Here is a 21,157-nt window from a genome sequence, read left to right on the forward strand (position 1 = left end):
GCCCCGTCTACCCCGCCCCTCTCAGGAGTCCCCACACCGCCCATTTTGGATGCAGGTAAGTGCAGGGCGTGCACCGGAACTTGAGGGCAAAAACCGGGCCTACCGGAAGTCCAGGGCCTGGGGAGACTGTTTTCTCCCAGAAGCTCGAGGAAAACCTTGAGCTCAGAGAAGGCAAAAACGCTCCACACACTCCCGCTGTGGTGCAAGAGGCTGACTAGATCATGGTCACACCCACCCAGCAACCGGGCAGAGAACCCCTTGCTAAAATTTTTGAAACCCACCCCTGCATCCATCCCATTGGATGGTTTCACACACATTGAATAAAATAATATGAAATAAAGGAGAATTTTATGGCCCTCCAGCAATTATCTCCATTTGTAGTGAGTCATTGCATTATCTGGAAACAATCATCTTAAATAAAATTATTAAAAATTGAATGCTTCATAAATCTTGCTCTGCCACCATTGCGGATGGCGTCATACTGTATATACTTAAGTTACATGATGACTTAGCACAACCCAATGAAGATCGCAATAAAACCAGTGTATCATGGAGAAAATACGAAGAGGATCAAAAGCATCAGTTGTCACTGTAAAGATAAACTCAAGTGAGCAAAGCCAGTTTCCATTACAAGATAGATCTAGGGCTGCTTTTATTTCAGACAGCCTGAAAGAACCAACCATCATCTTCTGGCCTTACCAATTCTGGGCCTACAGTACCTACTTTTGAGTAGTTACTTTTATTAGAGGTCTGAAGTCTCAGAAGTGGCTGTTCAGACTTGATTTCCCGCTCTGCGGCAGAAACATCATTAAAAAAAATCAACCGGAGTTGCTAAATAATTGTAGAATTTATAATTATAGAAACATAAAAAGCCCTTAGAACGATCTTCCCCAACCTGGCGTCCTCTGGGTCTAGGCTTTGCTGGCTGAGGAACTCTGGGAGTTGAAGTCCACAAGTCTTAAAGTTGCCAAGGTTGGAGTCCCCTGCTCTAGATGTTTTCGATCAACTCCCATAACTAGTTTCGGCTGAAGGATGATGGGAGTTGAAGTCCAAGCATCTGGTTATTTGGAAGAGTGAGCTACACGTTTACCTCACCGAAAGGCAAACAGTACTTCAGCCACGCCTCTTCCCCCCCCCTCTGTCTTCCCCTCTTGCTTCGGCCTCGGAGTCAATTATTACAGTCCCCTGTTTTGCCTCGCGCGCCCAGGCTCCGCCCACTTCGGCGCCTCCATCTCGCTCGCTCTCTAAAATGAATAAACCTCCGCGCCTGCGCGTTGCGGGGCCCCTTGGTGCAGCCCCAAGCTGAGTCCGAAGTAGGAGGGGAGGCGCTCGTCTCGCCGGGGCCTTTTTTTTTTTTTTGCCTGTTCCGCTGGGCAGCCCGTCGGCTGCGGCAGGAGGTGGAGCAGTGTCCCACCCCACCTCCCGCCCTCCCCGGGCCGCTTGCCTTGGTGGAAGGGAGATAATAGGACGCCTTCCCATCTCCCTGGAGCCCGAGAGAAAGCAGTTGCTATCTGCTCCTCCTCCTCCTGCTGCTCAGTGGGAAGGTTTGTTATGAATTGAAAGCAGCGGCTCGCTGTTCTTGGGTTTAAGCCCCCTAGCAGGCTGCTGAGTCCCTTTGTCGGCTGGGTGTGTGGATTCACACGTGTGCGCGCTTGCTTGGGCGTATCTGACCGTGGGGAAAAGGTCCTCCTGAAACGGGTTGGACTAGATGTCATCCAAGGTCCCTTCCAACTCTGTTACTGTTTACTGTTTAAATCGGCCTGTCTTTTGAGGTCAGCTGATAGGAACAGGGGCTCTGCCTCTTGAGAAGACACGGCTGGGTGTTGCAGAGGTGCAAGTCATCTGGTAGGTTGGTGATGCAGGTGGGAGTGGGCCAGGGCAGGTCAGGCTGCTTGAACTCAAGTTTTGTCTTCCCTGTAGAAGCGGCAGTGGCCCCCTTCTTTCTCCATGCAGAAGGTCTAGGGCAATGGTGGCCAACGTGGGGGCGATTTGATTTTTAAATGGGGGGTATTTAAACCTTGTTTAAACCAAGTTAATGGCCTTTTAGGCTTCCTCCGCGCATGTAGAGTTCACTTTTTGAGTAAAGTAAGAATTATATGTCACGGGCATCAGGATTTTTGAGATGCTTAAGTGGGGCATGGCCAAAAAAAGGTTGGGAACCACTGGTCTAGGGGTTAAGTGGGGCCCGAATGAATTTGGAATGGATTTTGGAGGCAATAAGCAGTTCCTTAGAACTTGGTGCCTTTGATGGCTGTAATCTCCAAGATGACATAGAATTATGCAAGTTGAAGGCCAACCTATCTGAAAAATAACTTGATGATGCTTTTGTGGAAGTAACTGAGGGTTTGCTTCCTGCTGCATAAACGGAAAACCAAGACCATGGTATATACATGATCATTGGGGTTCTAGCTTTTTTAAAAATAAGGTATTCTGACATTGACCTGAGTTCTTAACCTAAACAAATATGTTCTGCTGTAAGTATAGTCTTGCTTCTGATTGTCCACTCCCCAATCCTCAAAGGCTGAAAATATTCTATTCCATATTACTCATTAGATTTGTAAACAGTTTGGAGTATGGGAGTTTTTTGTTTTAGGGTTTGTTATGCAATCATGATCTTTAAAAAAATAATTCTGGCTTTCTATCCTTATTAGAAGAAGAAAATTCAAGCCATATGTATATTCTAGAAGCAATGATGCACATCTCTGTTTTTGTACTAAGAAAACAGAGTTAACCATATGTACATTTTAGAATTAAGATCTAAAAGTGGGAATGGCAGCACTCTAGTATCTTGATGACTTTTTTCAGTCAGGATGCTCTTGGTTTGGTTTTAAATTGAGAATGTCTATATGGTGTTCTTGCAAATATATATTGCTACATTTGAATCTCATTGTCTCCAGGTAATTTTTAACTTTCTGGATTCTGCAATCTGGCTTTGTTGACTGTTGATAAACCAGCATGCTTGGTAGAAGACCCAGGAAAAGCCCCCAGGCCAAGGGTCAGGCAGGAGCTGCCGCAAAACAGGTATATTTCTTCTATTAGTCCTTTTTGCTGTGTATCAGTTAAAGATGATTTCCTTTACATAGAGTGTGGTTTTGTAACTATAATTCGGAGATGCCTTGAAGGGCCTCATGTTTTAAGAAGTAAGAGATTTCTTCAATAACCCACCATTTAAATTTTTAGAAATTTATGTACTGGTAAGAGACACAAATTGACTGAGATTCATGCATCCAGCCTTTTGCAATTTCAGGTTTTTGTTAGATTTACATCAAATCTGACCCAAAGCCCAGCAAGTGGTTCATAACATTTTCTCTTGTTAAAGTTGTGGAGTGGTCTGAGTTATTTTCTTATAAGGTATCCTAGATTCTTAACAAAAAAAAGTTAAACCACAAATATTGGGTATGGTTGTTAATTCAGAGGACAGTTTGTTCTTTAAAATATGAAAAAAAAAACTGAAATTTTGATGATTACTGATTTGAATCTATTCTTTGTTTTCATAAATTTTGTGATTGACAATAGTTGCTACTAGTGCACTAAGGTGGTGGTTGCCTTTGTTATCTAAATAATGCCAGCTATTTTATAGAAATTTGACTATAACTTCCTGACTTAGCAAAGTAGTGGAATTAAATTGATCATTTCTTTATAAAAACAAAGTCCTTCAGTAATCAGAAGGGAAAGGATTTTTTAAAAAATGCCTGAAACAATGTATCTGTGAAATCAAATCCATCAGGCTTTTTTTTTTACATTTGTCATACAGTACAGTATACAATGTAGCTAGTCCTCCACTTATCACAGTTCATTTAGTGACTGTTCAAAGTTACAACGGCACTGAAAAAAAGTGACTTATCTTTTTTCACACTTACAATTATTGCAGCCCCCTTGTGGTCATGTGATCAAAATTCAGATACTTGGCAACTGATTCATATTTATGATTGTTGTAGTGTCCCAAGGTCACGTGATCTCCTTTTGTGATCTTCTGCCAAGCGAAGTCAATAGGGAAGCCAGATCTGATTTGATTTGATCCACTTAACAATCGACTTACTAACTTATCAGCTGCAGTGATTCACTTTATAACTGTGGCAAGAAGAGTCGTATGATGGGGGGAAAAGTCACTTAACGAATGTCTCACTTAACAACAAATGTTGGGTTCAATTGTGGTCGTAAATTGAGGACTACCTGTACAGTTGTTCATAATATGCAGCTAAAGGGGGAAAATACCTCTCTTTGACTCATTAAAGCAGCCACATTTTTTGCAAGAAACTTGTGGCTGCTTAGAAAACAATTCCACTATACATGTAGACAAAGTTCAGAGTAGCTTTCTAAACTGCCTTGTAAGAAATTGAATAGCCTGTTTTGAGTGGTACAAGCAGAACAAATAGCCATATTAATGGGTATTATTATAGGGAGGAGTAAAAATGCTCAAGTGTTATTGGATCTGATCTTATGAAAGAGGAAAAGAAGAGAATAGTTAAATTTCATCCTTTTAATAGGCATGATTTGCAAAAATACCGGGCACCCAAGTTGAGGGTAAAGTAGCACAGGGGAGATAGATCTTCTATTCTTCTAGAGGGTATTTAAATAAGGTAATAGGGAGACATAGTCTTATTGCAAACTTAAAACAAGGAAATAAACAATTTGTAAATCTTAAGAGAAAAATTAGGCACTCATTTAAGGACATTGAATTAATAAACATAAGTGTGTTTAACTCAGCATTTGGATTTCGATCAGCATTAGTAGTTCAGATTGAAGCTATAGTATTGGCTATTGCTAAGAATTTATTTCAGCTGTTTTTTAAATAAGGCCTCTATCATTTAGGAGTAGAGTTTCCTAAACTTGATATTTTTATTTTTACTTAAAATACAAATGTTAAAAATGAATGGAAGCTAGACTGTTTATATTATAAAGAATTTCATAGAATATGAATAACCAATTCCTACTAACTCTCTGGAAATTGTAGTCCCAGCATTTAGCTTATACCTGTCCTTTGCCATAATGAATGAAGTCTGCATCCAGCTGGAATATGTAGTTCAATTGCCTTATTTTTGAGTTCCAAAGGCAGATCTTTTTGTGTGTTTCTAGAACACATAGGAGTGTTGGGTTGATTTGTAAAATGTTAACCATATAATGTATTTCTTGAACTTCCTTTTCCTTTGTGGTCCTGAGATGGATAAAGATAATTATCTTACTCTCTTTGCTTTGTATAATATAGCAGACTCAAGTAAAAAAACATTTAATGGTACAATATGGACTGGGTGCCAGATCATAGCATGGGTGATAATCCAGGGTAAACCTCACGTTCACATTTCTTCCATTCTCTCTTTTTTGAGGGGTCCTTGGTGCTCTCTGTGTTGGTAATTATATTCATTATATAAGTGGGGAATGGAAGTGATGGAATTTTAAAATAAATATTAATATTTATTTAAGCTCTTTGCAAAAAGAAGGAAATTACACAGATTTTCCACTTGAACAGACATCTCTCACTCCAGAATTTGAGAACAAAAAGACCTTAGAAATAGTTGTTAAGTTTGAGACTCACAGACATAAGAGTACAAACTCTTACTGAAAGTCAAATTGTTTTTGCTTCTTGATTCTGAATAGTTGAAACTAGAAATAATTGAAGCAAAACATCTCACATATGTGTGTGTGTGAACACACACACGCACACACATACTGATGGGCAAGAATGAATTGGTAGTGGAGAGAAACCAAATTCCAGAACCTGTTCCATTTTAAGGAACATTAGATTAGAGAATCTAAGAATTTTAATCCCAAATTGCCACTTGCCGTAAATGGATAATTTGGGGTCAAATATCTCTTAGTTTAAGGTGTACTCACAGAATATAATGGGAGAAGAAAGTATATGTCACTTTTGGTTCCTAGAAGGAAGGTTGTTATTCAAATATTATATCTTTCAAATCTCAATTTAGAGTTCATGTTACTATAAAATGTCATTGAACTCTGTAAGTGGATAGTATTTGTTATAGAGTCCCTATTCGTGAAATGTATACCGGTATTGGATGAAACAGGTTAGAAGCAGTGCTACCAATTTAATGTATTCTGCATAGACATTTGTGCAATATGGATACTAACCCTGTTATTATTTTCCGATCAACAGCTGGGTCTTTTTATAGAGTTCAATCCTGAAGAGATGATACTAGATCTAGAAGATGATGGGGATCTAGAAGCTGAGCTAGCGGCTATTACTGGAGAGAATTTGCCTACTGGAAAAACCAAACCAAAAGGAAAATGTAAGGACAAACAGGAAAAGCTTAAGAATATTTGCTTGTGTACCACATTTTAACTGCTGTTTTGTCGATCTTTCCCTTCTTTTTTTATGGGAATTACCTTTTGTAACTATAAATGTTGAGTTCCTTTCCTTAAGATTTTTTTATTTTAATTTTCTGCAGCCCCTTTGCCCATGGGTCATATAGAAAAGATGGCTGCTGAGTGCATGAAGGACATGGATGATGATGATGATGAAGGTCTGGAGGAAGATACCGAACTTTTGGTATATATGGGAGTCTGCTGGAAGACTGCTTATCCCCCCTCTAGTTCTAAAGAGGAACCATCATTTCATACCATTTTTCTCAGGCAAAATTAAACTTCAAATCCTATAATCTGCAGCCAGAAGAGAAAGCAGTCATGTTGGTTGGAAAAATTATGAGAATTGAAGCGAAATTCATTGAGAATGTACCAAGATGCTTATAAGAAATATTGGATATGATAGCAATAGCAGTTAGACTTATATACCACTTCATAGGGCTTTCAGCCCTCTCTAAGCGGTTTACAGAGTCAGCATATTGCCCCCAACAATCCGGGTCCTCATTTTACCCACCTCCGAAGGATGGAAGGCTGAGTCAACCCTGAGCCGGTGAGATTTGAACAGCAGAACTGCAGAACTGCAGTCAGCTGAAGTAGCATGCAGTGCTGCATTTAACCACTGCGCCACTTCGGCTCTTTTTATGGGAATTACCTTTTGTAACTATAAATGTTGAGTTCCTTTCCTTAAGATTTTTTTATTTTAATTTTCTGCAGCCCCTTTGCCCCTTGATAATATGTACTGTATTGCCTCAAATATTGCATTTGAGGAGTATTAAGAGGGAAATGCAAGAAATTCTGGTTTGTTTTAAGCTATGGTATTAAAACATTCTACTGTATCACATCAAATTAGTCTTCTGAAATGGTATTTTTGGGAGTCAGAGGACAGAAATGATACACATGGATGTGTACAATAGAAATATATAATATCTTGTGTGCTTTAGGAATAGTAAATTGATTTCTTGGTTTTTTTAAGGAAAAATATTTCTGTTTGGTTTCATAACAAGCAAACCCATCTTATGATATGAAACAAACTTTGCTATCCTTTCATATCTCTGCAGAAGATAATAAGGATGCAAAAGTATAGGAAATTGAAAATATGAAAGTAGTGTTGTGCTTAAGCTTTTTTCCATACTTAATATGTCTACAACAAATTAAAATATTTGTCAAGATACAATTCTGAAGAAAAGATGTAGCCAAAGATGTTGACATAAATTTATCATGATTGAGAGCCTAGGCTAGAATTTGCAAGAAAAAAACTATTCTTAGCTGCAGCTTTAAGAAGTGGCACATCTACAGTTCAATTTTGCAGCCAGGTTTCTGTTTAAGATTATATACAATTAATGCAGGGGTAGTTCTCTTTGTGTGCTGAATTGTGGTACTTTGTTTTGTTGGTTGTGATTAGCATTCATAAAGGAATGTGCTGCACCGATTCATAATTTAGTGAAAAATCTATTAGATGCCTTTAAATAACACATTTCACTGAATTTAGAAAAAAAATCATTCCAGAATGCTTCCCCCTTGCCTCCCATGACAAATACCAGGTTTTAACTAACATAATTTTTAACTAGTTAAATTAACTAGTTGCATATTACAGGTAGTTCTCAACTTATAACCGGTACAAGAGTTTTCCATTGCTGAGCAAAGCAATTAATTGAGTCATGCCTGATTTTATGACCTTTCTGCCATAGCTGTTAAGCGAATGACTGCCATTGTTAAACAAGCTATTCAGTCATTAAGTGAATCTGGCTTTCCCCATTGACTTTGCGTGTCAGCTGAGAAGGTTGCAAATGGAGATCACGTGACCTCTGCCTTCTGCAACCATTGTACAGATACGCCACTTGTCAAGTACCCAAATTTTGATCACGTGACTCTGGGGTTCCTGTACCGATTGTAAGAGTGAAGACAGATTGCAAGTCAATTTTATCAGTGCCATTGTGGTTTTGAATGGTCACTAAATGGTTGGTCATAAGTCGATTGCCTGTATATGATACGTATATCATTTTATATCATAAAAGAGCTGAGATGGTGCAGTGGTTAGGGTGCAGTAATGCAGGCCACTTCAGCTGACTGCTAGCTGCAGTTCGGCGGTTCAAATCTCACCGGCTCAAGGTTGACTCAGCCTTCCATCCTTCCGAGGTGGGTGAAATGAGGACCCAGACTGTGGGGGCAATATGCTGACTCTGTAAACCGCTTAGAGAGGGCTGAAAACCCTATGAAGCGGTATATAAGTCTAACTGCTATTGCTATTGCTATTATTGGATTTTATAATTATGAAATAAAGTATTTTTTACTTCAGAAATTCATCCATTAGTGGCACTTAAGACAGTCTTTATTTCCGTGTATTCTTATTGCTCCTGCTATTTAGGAATTATAGGGCACTAGGTGTGGGAAGATACATTAAATTTTCTGTAGTTCATTTTAACATGGAACAGCAATAGCTATTTTGTAGCAATAACTGCCATGGTTCTTATTCTAGGCAGAGTTACAGGAAGTCCTGGGAGAGGAACATGGAGAAGAAACCAGAGAGAGAGAGACAGAAACAACGGGAACATCTCCTATAACCACAGAGCATCACACTGATATGCCAACACAGGTAACTCTGGCCGAAAGGAACAATATAATCACCTGCTTTACCCCAAATTGTTCAGTGTATTCATATCATAAATACATTCCCAATCCTTGGATACAGTTTTCATTGTTCTCAGTTACTGGCCATATTTGCTTTGGCTAATTGAGTTACAGTCCAAAACATCTGAAGGGCGTGAGATGTTCTGTTCCTTTTTAAAAGATTTCTGCCTCGTGTGCTGGAAGATAGCCTTGTTGTAGCCTTTGGCATTTGTTCTAAGGCAGTTTAAAAAATCATTAACATTTTCAAAGGAGAGAATAATAAAAAGCAATATTGTCTGAATAGTTTAGAGCACATCTTTTGGAGGGTTGCAAATAAGTATGACTAAGGGCCCCTTAGTCAGCCTACAAGCAGTCTGTAGGCAATATAAATGAAGATTATCATCTCAGGACAGTCTCTTCTGTTCATGTGTTTCCTCTGGTGTGATAGTGGTGGTTTTCCCTTTGAACTACCCTGTGAGATGTGTTTGCTATCAATTTTGATGATAAGCAGTGATGCTGACATTTACTTACACTATCAGTCTCTTGGCAGAATGTTTGTAATTGCTACTGGTTCTTCTTGGATGACTAGTGCTTGAGTAGAAGAAAATAATTTTATAAGTAGACATAATGTTAAGAACTGCTTTGCACCCTCATTTCTACAGGGAAGAATAGTCCTTTTATACTCTAAATAACTGTCTGTCCAGCCTTTCCCTGAAATGGCTGAGACTTCCAATTCCTTAAATTCTCCCTACAGTTATCCTGTGTCTGCATAATTTCCAGAGGTACCCGCCCACCATCTGCAGCTTCTCTGGGCAAAGGGCCCGGAGGTGCTGGGACACAAATGCTCTTCTGTTCAAGATCTTTGGTTTTAAGTCTGATGTCCAAGCTGTCCATGTTCAAAGTAACAGTTTCGTATGGATGCTTGAGTGGCCTGTTTGATTTTATTTTTGCCTCCTTTATTTTCTCTTTATTTTCTTCTTCGAGATGATTCCTGTTGTTTCCAGTGGATTGCAGAAGACGGTAGAAGACAGGATAGCTATTTACAAGACAGCAATACTGAACTCAAAGGAGGCTGGTGAAAATGCCAAAGTGCGACGATACGAGCGAGGTCTCAAGGTATGTCGGATTATATTGACCGACATGCTGAATTTTTCCTGGGAGGAATTGTTCAAACAAGCCAGGAGGACCACAGAATGTGCTGAGAAGAGAGCATCATGTAGATGCTAATCATATTCTGTTAAAATTTGGTACAGATTAAAGTTGGGGGAATAAATTACATATAGTTCTTAATGTTTGTTGCATAAAGTAAAAACTATCTTAGACAATGATTTCCTTTAGCAAGCTAAATTTAATAAATAAATTCTGGATATTTAGCTAACCTTTAAAAATCATTGTAAAAGGCACAATATAGTCATTTTTAAAAGAATCAGTGTGTCTATTTGGGGGAAAATATAATCTAAAATTAGCTGAGGGTAAATGTTAAACATTTGTCTTGAATTCAAATAGTTTATAGGTATTTTTAGCCAAGTGTCACAAACTAAAGAATAAAAGTATAAAAAGAACACTTCTGTTTTAATTGATTTGTTACAATTTATATTTTTTGATCATTTAGAAACTCCCAAATATGTTGATGGGGATATATTAAGAAAATTGATACACATGTAACTGAGAAGAGAAAGTTTCCTTAATTTTGTAACTACACATTTCTACAGTTATTTTGAGGTGCTTTAAAATATGTTTCTTTTATTAGCTCTGTGGAATATGTTGCCAGTATGTCTATAATGAATGAGCTTGATTAGGATATCTGTAAAAAAGAGTTGTTAAACTTATCATTTGGTGTTGCCTTGCAATTGCTAGACACTGGAATCCATGCTGACTGCGTTGAAGAATGGCAAAAAAGTGAATGAAGAAGAAATGCCACCTCCTGTGGCATCTGGGAAGAGCTCTTCATCTGTGCCACAGGCCACGCCTCAGAGTGACTTGCCTAAAAGCTCAACTGATCAAGATGAAGTGCCATTACCTGAGGAGGAAGGCGTGGAAGGCCTCTCAGCAGCCCAGAAATTGACAGATCCCAGTGATCAGCAGTTGTCTGTAAACAGAACTGCTGTCGAGGATCAGGATGTAAACACACATGACCTAGGAACAAAAGCTACTTTGGAAAATGGTAAGTAGTTTTATAGTTGATGCTTTTTCATCAGGAACCCATTCTGTGTACAGGATGTTCAAAAATAAGCGTGTTCCTGCTTTTCTGTTCCAGATGTGGGGGCGAGGGCCAAAAATGGTTATTCTTCTATAGGAGATGTTTTATTGGCTCACTTTATTATGTTGTTCAGATTCCAAACATCTTGACACACGGGCACTGCTTGTGACAAGAGAGAAGGAGTACAAATTAGCAGCATTGAAAGCTAAACAGAAAGGGGACCTTGAGAAGGCAAAAGAATACATGAGGACTGGGAAGGTGAGGCTTCATTAATCAACAAATCAAGGTGGCTTTATCAGACCAGAATTTGTGTTGGTCTTTTGAGTCTTGCATTCTTCCCTGACTTCCACAGTTAGATGCCCTCTGGATATTAAAATAATCTAGGCTACAGAACCCCTCACGCCCAGTTGAGAATGATTTGTTTGTTTGATTGATTGGCTGTGCTACCTGTTTTGGGTGGTAATTCAACAACTCTGGACAGCAGTGACTTGGAGACCACTGCAATAAAATACTTATTCTTCTCTGAGCAACTTTATGTTACCTGGATATTGAAATCCCAAGGATCTCCTTATACAGTAGAACCTCTGGCCATTAATGCTTCTGACCACGACCAAATCGGGTTCCAACCAAAAAATTCACAATTTTTGTTTCGCAGCCAATTTCCCCTTCCGCACTATTTTTTGTAAGTGCCAAATTTCCAAATTAGGTTGTGACCAAAGTTGTGGAACGAATTATAGTTGTGACCAGAGGTTCTACTGTTTACAGTACGTGAAATAGAGCTGGCTGAAGGATTTGAATCCATTGTATCTAAATATTCCATATTTTCTAAAAGCCACTATGGCTACGTATAATTGTGATCCAAGAACTGAGCTCAGAGATGCACTAAGCTATTATTTGCTTAACCTTTGCTTATCTATGATTAATTGAATAAGCCTAGTTTATTTCAAATGGATTTAATCAGAACTATATTAAATTAAAACCAGGCAAACTATATTACGGCTTAGCACAATGTATAAACCCAGCTTTAAAATGATTTCTTCTTTATGTATTAGTACCACTACCGCCCAGAATCACCTGTTGAGATGGGTGGCTATAGAAATCAAATAAAATAAACCCACAATGAAATAAAATGTTAGAATCATGAAAATGAAAGTTAGAAAATCTATATGGTGTTCAGATACAGTAATACGTTATGGAATCGGAATAATTTATCCAAATTAGAAGTATGTGTTTCACTTGGCTTTCAGCTTTTCAGCTGCCCACTTTATCTAGACTTGATATAATTAAGAATTTTTTGCAATTACAATGATAGTCTAGGAAATAAGATAGATGTACCTGTGGTAGGCATAAATTATAGGGTCTAACTTCAGTATCGCAGAGAGAGGAAAAATAAGACTTCAGGCTAATTGTGAAATTTATTGATTTTTAAAAGCCCATATTGTTTCTGTTCTGATTTTTTTAAGCATTATATCTTTGTCACTCAGAAGAGTAGAAGCTCAAGAATGTTTTACTTTAAATGGAAGTAGTTTTTTAGGATTCTGAAAATATTTTGGGGTCCTATATGAAATTACTGCCTTGTGAATTGTTTGGTAAAAGAGTATATTACATCTTTTAACTTTCCGAGACGTTATTTTTATATTTCAGAAATTTAGCCTGGTTATAGAAGCCTTGGATAATGGGCAGCCTGTAGTCCTCAGGGATATGCCTCCTGCCCTGGAAAGTAAGAAATAATTTCTTTCTTCTTGGATAAAGTATGAAGAATGGCAGTAGGCCTCTTTGCAGCCCAAAACCTTCTGATACCCTGGTATGCAAACCCCAAGAGTACGGAGGCTTTGACTTTTCAGGTTTAAAATTTTCCAATACCTTAAAGTTTGTTTTCCAATACCTAAAAATTGACTCTGGAAGCAAATATGGGTTTTTTCTCATCTATTTTATTAGGTTACTCTGTACACATTGCACATGTGTCCTTAAAAGACTTGCAAAAAGTTCTACATGATTCTCAATCCTCTTTCTTTTGGAACCCGATTAATGTTGCTTCCGTAACAGCTAGTCCTCGACTTACAATAATTCATTTAGTGAGCATTCCAAGTTACAATGGCACTGAAAAAAAGTGTCTTATTGCCATTTTTCACACCTACAACTGTTGCAGCAAGTGATCAAAATTCAGGCTCTAGGCAACGGGCCTGTGTTTATGACAGTTGCACTGTCCTGAATCTCAATTGATCACCTCTTGTGACCTTTGCAATTGGCTTCCAACAAGCAAAGTCAATGGGGGAAACCAAATTCATATAACAACTGCATGATTCACTTAGCAACTGTGGTGAAAAAAGTCATAAAATGGGGCCCAACTCAACTGCTTGGCTTAGCAACAGACATTTGGGGCTCTATTGTAGTCATAAACCGAGGACTACCTATATGCCGTTTTTCTTGTGGACCATTTGTATTATTATTATTTGTGGATCTGCTTAAGCCTAAATCTGGATGCCTTGAATTGCTCAAGCCGTGTAATCTCATAACTCAGGTGTGCTCGTTTCTTGCCTCTATTTTTGTTTTGTTTTGAATAAATATACCTTTTTGGTTTTCCTAGTAAACAGATATAATCCATTGCCTCTTTTTTGCATCCATCCAGTTGTCACTTTTTGGACAGCCAACAAATTATTAAAATTATTTTCAGTTAAAAGGATTTTTTGGATATTTGATAGATAGCTCTTAGGTTGGCTGTTTTAATCTGTGGCATTCTTAGTACTCATTTGTTTGCTTGGGGTCTAATTAAATTGTGCTCCAATTAAACTAAATTTATCATGCCCTGGCTTATTATGAAATGTAGCCAGATATTTTCTTGGTCTTTATAAATGCTCTTTTCAGAACTTGAAAGTACAGAAGACGTGCAGTCTCCCTCAATACAAACTCTATCTGTACCTGTGGAAAATTGTCAGCTTGTAACTAAACCGGATTTTCAAGGTTACGAAGAGCCAGGTGAGATGTGTCTTACAGATATAATTAGCTATAGTATTAAAATTGCAAACACAGTTGCTTTGCTGTTGTTGTTGTGGGTGTGGTTGTTGTGGCTGTCTTTAAGGGCAACCTTAAAATAAACGTATTGCAAAAAAGTAAAGCTTCTTTTAGCTTTTTTCTATCAATAAGTAATACTGGTTGGATTACAGAAAAATAAAGAGCTACACATTCCATGACTGTGCTCTTATGGTATGTTTTTTGCATGCATTTCATAGGTTCCCAACAGCAGCCAAAAACGGTGCTAGAAGCTCTGAATGAGAGGCTGGAAAAGTACAAGTCAGCAGCAACTCAAGCCAAAGCAAATGGTGATGGCCGGAAAAGTAGGATGCACGACAGAATAGCCAAGGTTAAAAATAAAAATAAGGGTGGGGTTCAATTGATGCTAGCAATAGTTCCCCGTTTCTAATGTCTTTCCTGTGAGGCATAGATTTAGCACCTTTTCACCAAAATATAATTGAGAGGTTGTTTTCTGATTTTATTTTATTTTTAACTTCAAATCGACCTTGAATTATCCAAAGTCTTAAACTGTAACTGGAGGCAGTTCTCAATTTATGGCAAATGATTGGGACCAGAATTTCTGTCGCTAAACAATATGGTTATAAAGCACAACCGTATCGCTCAGAAATCACAATTTCTGCAGTCCAGGTGGCTTTTGTTAACTGAATTTCATGGTTGTTAAGCAAAGCAACTTCCTGTCAGCCTTCCAAAACAAAGTCAGTGGGAAAACCCACAGGAAATTGAAAGTTCCAAGTGGCTAATAAGCAAAGCATGCAGGCAGTTAAATGGCTGCTGCCAGGTACGGGAGGGCAAGAGAGTGGGAGGGAGGCGTGGCAAGCCTCATGGACAATTTGTGGGGGTGTGTAAGGTTGCAGGAAAAGCACAATGAGTGTTGGGGAGGGCTCAGAAGGATGTGAAATAGCACAGCAAGGGTGTGTAAGAGGGGCACAGTGAGAGAGTGCAAGGGATTGAACAAGGCTCAATAAGGGTGTGAGGAGGGCACTGTGAGGCTCAGGGAGGGTGTATGGGGATATATAAGGGCCATTAAGGTTTAAGCAGCATCCAAAACAGTGCTAGAAAAGCCTCGCAGTAGCGGTTGGAAAAGTACAAATCAGCAACAGTTGAAACCAAAAAGGGCTGGACGAGGGTATGGTGGTGGGAGAGACTTACCCCAGGGACTTGCAAATTTTTCTGCTGGCTTCCCCTTTGACTTTCCAGGGAAACCATTTGTTCAGCATCATCATAACTTTGAAAGTTTACTGAGTGAATGAGCATAAATTGAGCACTGCCTGTGTACAGCAGGTCTGGCATCTTCCTAGGACTGAGCTGTTGACTTGTTTAAGATTGTTCAGCTGGCTTTCTTGCCTAGGGAAGTGGGATTCAGGTTTCCCATCTCCCTCCATTCTAGCATCTTAACCACTAGACAAACCTGGCTCCTTTGTTTTCTGTACAACACTACACAACATGGTATGAAAATGTGCTTTCATACTGAACTAGAATAGTTTGCCCCTTTATGGAAGAGTAAGCTCCATTGCACTTAGTGGGACTTAATTCTGAATAATAAGCAGGTATAAGGACACATCAAATTAAATCACAAAGACATGGGTTAATATTCTTTGCCAAAAAAGCCATTGACAATTGTGTACTGTGTAACATAAGTGTTTTTTTAAATAGAGTTCATGCAAAAGTTACATGGTCAAATTGTGTGTTTCAATGAATCCCTGAATGAACCAGAACTTCATGATACAAAGTTAAATACAGCATTTTTCTACCAATCTGAACACACAATTCATATTTATGTACCTAATATGTGCATGCATCTCTATAAGACATACTCTTCTCTTTTGTTCCAAGAGAATTTTCAAAGACATATTGATTTCTGGCAGCAAATGAGGAATAAATAAGTATTTTCTCTCTCTAAACAACATATCTGATTGCAGCAATATCAAGATGCCATAAAAGCACATAAATCAGGAAGAAAAGTGAACTTTGCTGAACTACCGGTCCCCCCTGGTAAGTGGGTAACTATCAGGGTTGTGCCTAGTGAGAAATATCCTAGCATAAACATTTTCTATGTGCCAAATATATTTCAGCAGATTGTTGTGAGACTGAGACAGCATTACGAAATGTGCAGAAAAATATGGCCTGTTGTCACCTCTAAATCATGCGAATGGTTTTAACAACAAACAAATGCTTGAAAGTTTTACTTCCCTAAGAATCTTTATCCTTACTGTATTGGCAGAAATTGTAAAAATTGCTATTATTCCAAATCCGCCCCTCTGTTCTACCATTGTGAACACTCTGGATTTTATGGAAATGAGAACTGTGAATAACCCTTCACACATGTGGCGTTCTGGAGAATGCACTTTTGCTGATATATTTCATTTATGTTGCAAAGTTTGAGGATGAAGTTGCAATATTTTTACCTGGGATGATCACAAGTATTATAGTATAAATGGATAAAATTATGCGACAGAACAACATTCTGTCCATATCTAAAACCATATAGTTAATATGGGAAAGTTGTCCTATGTATAAACATAATGGATGTGGAATGTCATTCTGATTTTTGATATTCATACATTTCCATTTAGAGTAAATTAAAATTCAGCTTCAACTTAATTGCTGGGATTTTTGTGTTAGAGTTTTTTCAGAGATACTATTAATTGTTGGTATTTGTTTTGTGGGCTATCATTGTAATCCACAAATTTTAAGATCTTGAAATGTTTGAATGTAAAGGGAACTCTTTCCCTTTTAAAATCATGACTTCCTTAAATGTTTGTGGTTTATATTTCTTCCCTCTGTTATTTTGAGACTTGTTGTTGAATTTTGTTAGGATTTCCTCCAATTCCTGGAATGTCTCCTATAGATGATCATAGCACAGTTTCTGGAATGCTGGAAAATGCTAACACGTTGATTAAGATGGAAGAGGAGAAAGAAACAACCTATGACAAAGATGATGATGATGAGGTATATTACTAAAATAAATATGAGCTTAACAGAACCAGTTTAGTCCAGAGCACGGATGTCAGACTCGCGGCATCAGGTTGCCGTCACGTGACTTCCTGTCACAACCACAAACACTTGGTTGGTTCAAAAAAAGCCGACCTTGAACTTGCAGGAAAAATGTTAGGAAGAAAAATAAATTAGTTTAATCCTACAGTTCTTTAAGCAATGTATTGATGCACATTTTGTTTTGATTTAGGACAGAGAGGATCATGAAAATGTGGTTGTTTAAGGCTGAATATTACTCTTGCCTTGTTAATGTCAGTTAAGATTTAAATTTTGAGTTCCTATTACTAGTTCATAATCTCATCGATCCCATGTTGAATAATGGAGTACTCCAAATCTGGCCTTCTCCACTCTGACACCTTCCAAAACATGCTGAGCTGAAATTTACGAAATTCCCTGCCAGTATACATTATGGGAATTTTGGAAAATTATAACTTAAAACTAAACTGGAGAAGGATGCGTTCAATCATTTTGTGACAAGGCCACATTTTAAGGATGAGGCTTCTCTATTTTGGACAATCTATGTGTTCACTATTGGTCATTTTCTTATATTTAGTGTTCATGCACATGGCTTTTAATTTCATTTCTGTAGGGTGAATCTTCCACACAGGCTCCAGCTGCCCCCAAACCCACCCCACTACCTACAAAACCTGTGCAAATTGTTCAGCCGCTAGTGGTGCAATCTACTGTAACCCAGGAAGACTCCACTTCAGAGAAAGATCATTCCCTGCCTATCTCTGCAATAGCATCAGAGAGATCACCATCTACTGAGCATCTCCCTTCAGCTGGTAAGGTTTGCAGAGACCTGACTCCAGCAGTCATATTATTTTTTGTTCTAGTTTACACCATATTGTGAGAATAAAAACAGCTCCGATGTATTAGAACAAATGGGCAGTTTGAATCCCGATGCCACATATGACTTCAGTCCGGCTTCAGACCTGGTTACAGCACAGAAACCGCTTTGGTCGCATTGACCGATGATCTCTGGAGGGCCAGAGATGGAGGCCATGCGTCCATCCTGGTTCTCCTTGACCTCTCAGCGGCTTTCGATACCATCGACCATGGTATCCTTCTGCGACGACTGCGGGAGGTGGGGGTGGGAGGCACTGTTTTGCAGTGGTTCTCCTCTTACCTCTTGGACAGGTCGCAGTCGGTGTTGGTCGGGGGGCAGAGATCATCCCTGAGGCCCCTAACATGTGGGGTGCCGCAGGGTTCGGTCTTATCCCCCCTACTTTTCAACATATACATGAAACCGCTGGGCGAGATCATTCGGAGGCACGGGATAAAATACCACCAATATGCGGACGATACACAATTGTATCTGTCCGCCCCGTGCCAACTCAATGAAGCGGTGGACGTGATGAGCCAGGGTCTTGAGGCCGTTAAGAACTGGATGAGCGCTAACAAACTGGTACTCAACCCGGACAAGACCGAGTGGCTGTTGTGCTTCCCTCCCAATAATTTGGCTGACATTCCAACACTCAGGCTGGGGGGTCAAATTTTATACCCCTCAGACAGGGTCCGTAACTTAGGAGTCCTCCTGGATTCACAGCTGACTTTCGACCATCAGCTGTCGGCTGTGACCAGGGGGGCATTTGCCCAGGTTCGCCTGGTCCGCCAGTTACGGCCCTACCTGAACCGGGAGGCTCTCGCAACAGTCACTCGAGCCCTTGTGATCTCTAGGCTGGAATACTGCAATGGGCTCTACATGGGGTTGCCCTTGAAGAGCATCCGGCGACTGCAGTTAGTCCAGAATGCAGCCGCGCGAGTGATAGTGGGCGCACCGCGATTCGCCCACATTACACCCATCCTCCGCGAGCTGCACTGGCTACCTGTCGGTCTCCGGGTGCGCTTCAGGGTATTGATGACCACCTTTAAAGCACTCCATGGTAGTGGATCTGGATATTTGAGAGACCGCCTTCTGCCGATCACCTCCCTCCGACCGATTAGATCGCACAGGCTGGGCCTCCTCCGAATTCCATCCGCCAGTCAGTGCCGACTGGTGACTACGCGGAGGAGAGCCTTTTCTGTTGCAGCTCCGACCCTGTGGAACGAGCTCCCCGTTGAGATTCGTACCCTCACCACCATCCAGACCTTCCGCACAGCCCTCAAGACCTGGCTCTCCCAGCAGGCCTGGGGATAGGTTTCCAATTTACCCGCCCGAGTGCTGACTGTTGAATGCATGTTGTGGTTTACCATTTTATTTTGTTCACTATTGTTTGTCTCTTGGTTGCACCCCCTCCCCTTGTGATTGTAAGCCGCCCTGAGTCCCCTCAGGGAGAAGGGCGGCCTATAAATCTCAATAAAATGTGAAATGTGAAATGTGACTCTCCCTGATCCCTTTTCTTTGTAGCCCTGGAGTGATTTTAATTACAACTGACATGTTTTCTCCCAATTTTTAAGTTGAGAAGTATGCAAAAATTGTAGTGGATGCCCTAAAACAGTATAAAACAGTAAAGTTCTGAAAAGGGAAAGGGTGGGGAACCAGAGGTGGTATTCAGCCAGTTCTTTCCGGTTCGAGTGAGCCGGTAGCAGTGGCTGCGGGAGCCTCTCCCCACCCGCCCCGACGTAATGCATGAGCACTGCACATGTGCAGAGGCCGATGCACAGATGCGGCACGTGCACTCATATTTGTGAACCAGTAGGGAAGGTAGGGAACCCCACTGCTGGGGGGAACCCACAAAAAATTGTACTACACCCTAATCTGCACTATGGTTAGACCTGCTGCAGATTCTCAGAAACAAAAGGTGGTTTATACCTCTGCTGTCTTCCAAGCGGATGCTTCAGGGAAGTTCAGAGATGAAGGCCAAACATAGCTACCCTATCTTCTGTCTTTGAAACTGGAGGTTCTTCCTATAAGAATTATTTTTTTTAAAAACCAGAATGAGTAAAAGACCCCTTAGTGAAAAATGTACTTGGTTGCTTTGACATATTTGTCATCTTTCATAAAGTTAAAATTATTCTCACCCTTGCGCAGTGTAACCTCAGCGTCCTTTTGTACAATGATATTTGATCAATGGTTTTCTGTGTATTTGCCTGTGTGATTAAATGAAAAGCACGAAAGTTTGTTGTTTGGGTCAGATCCGCATCTGAAACATTTTTTTAAACAGAGGACCGTTTTTGTTTCCTTTCAGCCAAGGAGCATCTTGAATTTTTAGAGAACAGAAAAAAACAATACCTCAAAGCTGCAATTCAGGCAAAGAAGAAAAATGATCTTGAACAAGCCAAGGCCTACCTGAGAACAGCCAAGAGCTTAGATCCAAAAATTGAGATGGCCAAAAATGGCAAATTGGTAGATATTTCAAAGGTTAGCAAGACTGGCCTATTTCGAATGTCTTTATGTGTTGTTGTTTAAAATAATGTATTGTTCCTATGTTTGGAACAGTTCAACTGGGTGGTGAAGAAAGAGGTAATTTAATGGTTGCATCCTCATATAATTCAGGATTTTTGAAGCCATGGTTTCTTGAAATAGCAGTTATTTGCAAGTTCTCACAAATGTACAGTGTTATAGATACAGAGTTAGTTCGAAACATTTTGGGCTGAGAAGGTAAAGAATAATAGAAACATCCCTTACCCTTTCCACACTCAGGTACTCAGGTACAGGTAAAGGTTCCCCTTGCACATATGTGCTAGTCATTCCCTACTCTAGGAGGCGGTATTCATCTCTGTTTCAAAGCTGAAGAGCCAGCATTGTCCGAAGACATCTCTGTGGTCATCTGGCCGTCATGACTAAACGTCAAGGGCGCACGGAACGCTGTTACCTTCCCACCAAAGGTGGTCCCTATTTTTCTACTTGCATTTTTACATGCTTTAAAACTGCTAGGTTGGCAGAAGCAGGGACAAGTAACGGGAGCTCACTCCATTATGCGGCGCTAGGGATTCAAGCCACTGAACTGCTGACCTTTCTGATCAACAATTCAGGAGTCAATCTAAATATTGTTTCACAATTGCTAATGGAAAATGCTATCCCCAAAACCTTAGGAAAGATGGGGCAGGCAAAGTTCCTCA

At 39.8% G+C, this 21,157-nt stretch overlaps 1 protein-coding gene across 5 annotated transcripts in view; it reads left to right on the forward strand.

Moving 5' to 3' along the window:
- Positions 1–1,412: 1,412 nt before the first annotated feature.
- Positions 1,413–21,157, forward strand: part of CC2D1B (coiled-coil and C2 domain containing 1B) — a 31,443-nt gene continuing 11,698 nt past the window's right edge. The window contains exons 1-15 of one of the 5 annotated variants that reach the window (XM_087719661.1): positions 1,413–1,544; positions 2,898–3,021; positions 6,113–6,245; positions 6,405–6,505; positions 8,795–8,911; positions 9,910–10,041; positions 10,783–11,089; positions 11,259–11,383; positions 12,770–12,845; positions 13,991–14,101; positions 14,356–14,486; positions 16,078–16,150; positions 16,974–17,107; positions 17,742–17,937; positions 20,284–20,456. In XM_087719661.1, the coding sequence (XP_087575787.1) occupies positions 2,956–3,021; positions 6,113–6,245; positions 6,405–6,505; positions 8,795–8,911; positions 9,910–10,041; positions 10,783–11,089; positions 11,259–11,383; positions 12,770–12,845; positions 13,991–14,101; positions 14,356–14,486; positions 16,078–16,150; positions 16,974–17,107; positions 17,742–17,937; positions 20,284–20,456 (1,875 nt within the window). In that variant the 5' untranslated portion in view covers positions 1,413–1,544; positions 2,898–2,955. Of the gene's footprint in view, positions 1,846–2,897; positions 3,022–6,112; positions 6,246–6,404; positions 6,506–6,598; positions 6,869–8,794; positions 8,912–9,909; positions 10,042–10,782; positions 11,090–11,258; positions 11,384–12,769; positions 12,846–13,990; positions 14,102–14,355; positions 14,487–16,077; positions 16,151–16,973; positions 17,108–17,741; positions 17,938–20,283; positions 20,457–21,157 lie in introns of those variants that run through there. The other 4 variants (XM_087719662.1, XM_087719660.1, XM_087719663.1 and 1 more) reach the window with 4 other exon arrangements.

The sequence above is a fragment of the Thamnophis sirtalis genome, unplaced genomic scaffold, assembly GCF_051295495.1.
Source record: "Thamnophis sirtalis isolate CommonGarterSnake01/CBP01778 unplaced genomic scaffold, rThaSir2_p1.2 scaffold_7, whole genome shotgun sequence".
In the NCBI taxonomy this organism is placed as follows: domain Eukaryota; kingdom Metazoa; phylum Chordata; class Lepidosauria; order Squamata; family Natricidae; genus Thamnophis; species Thamnophis sirtalis.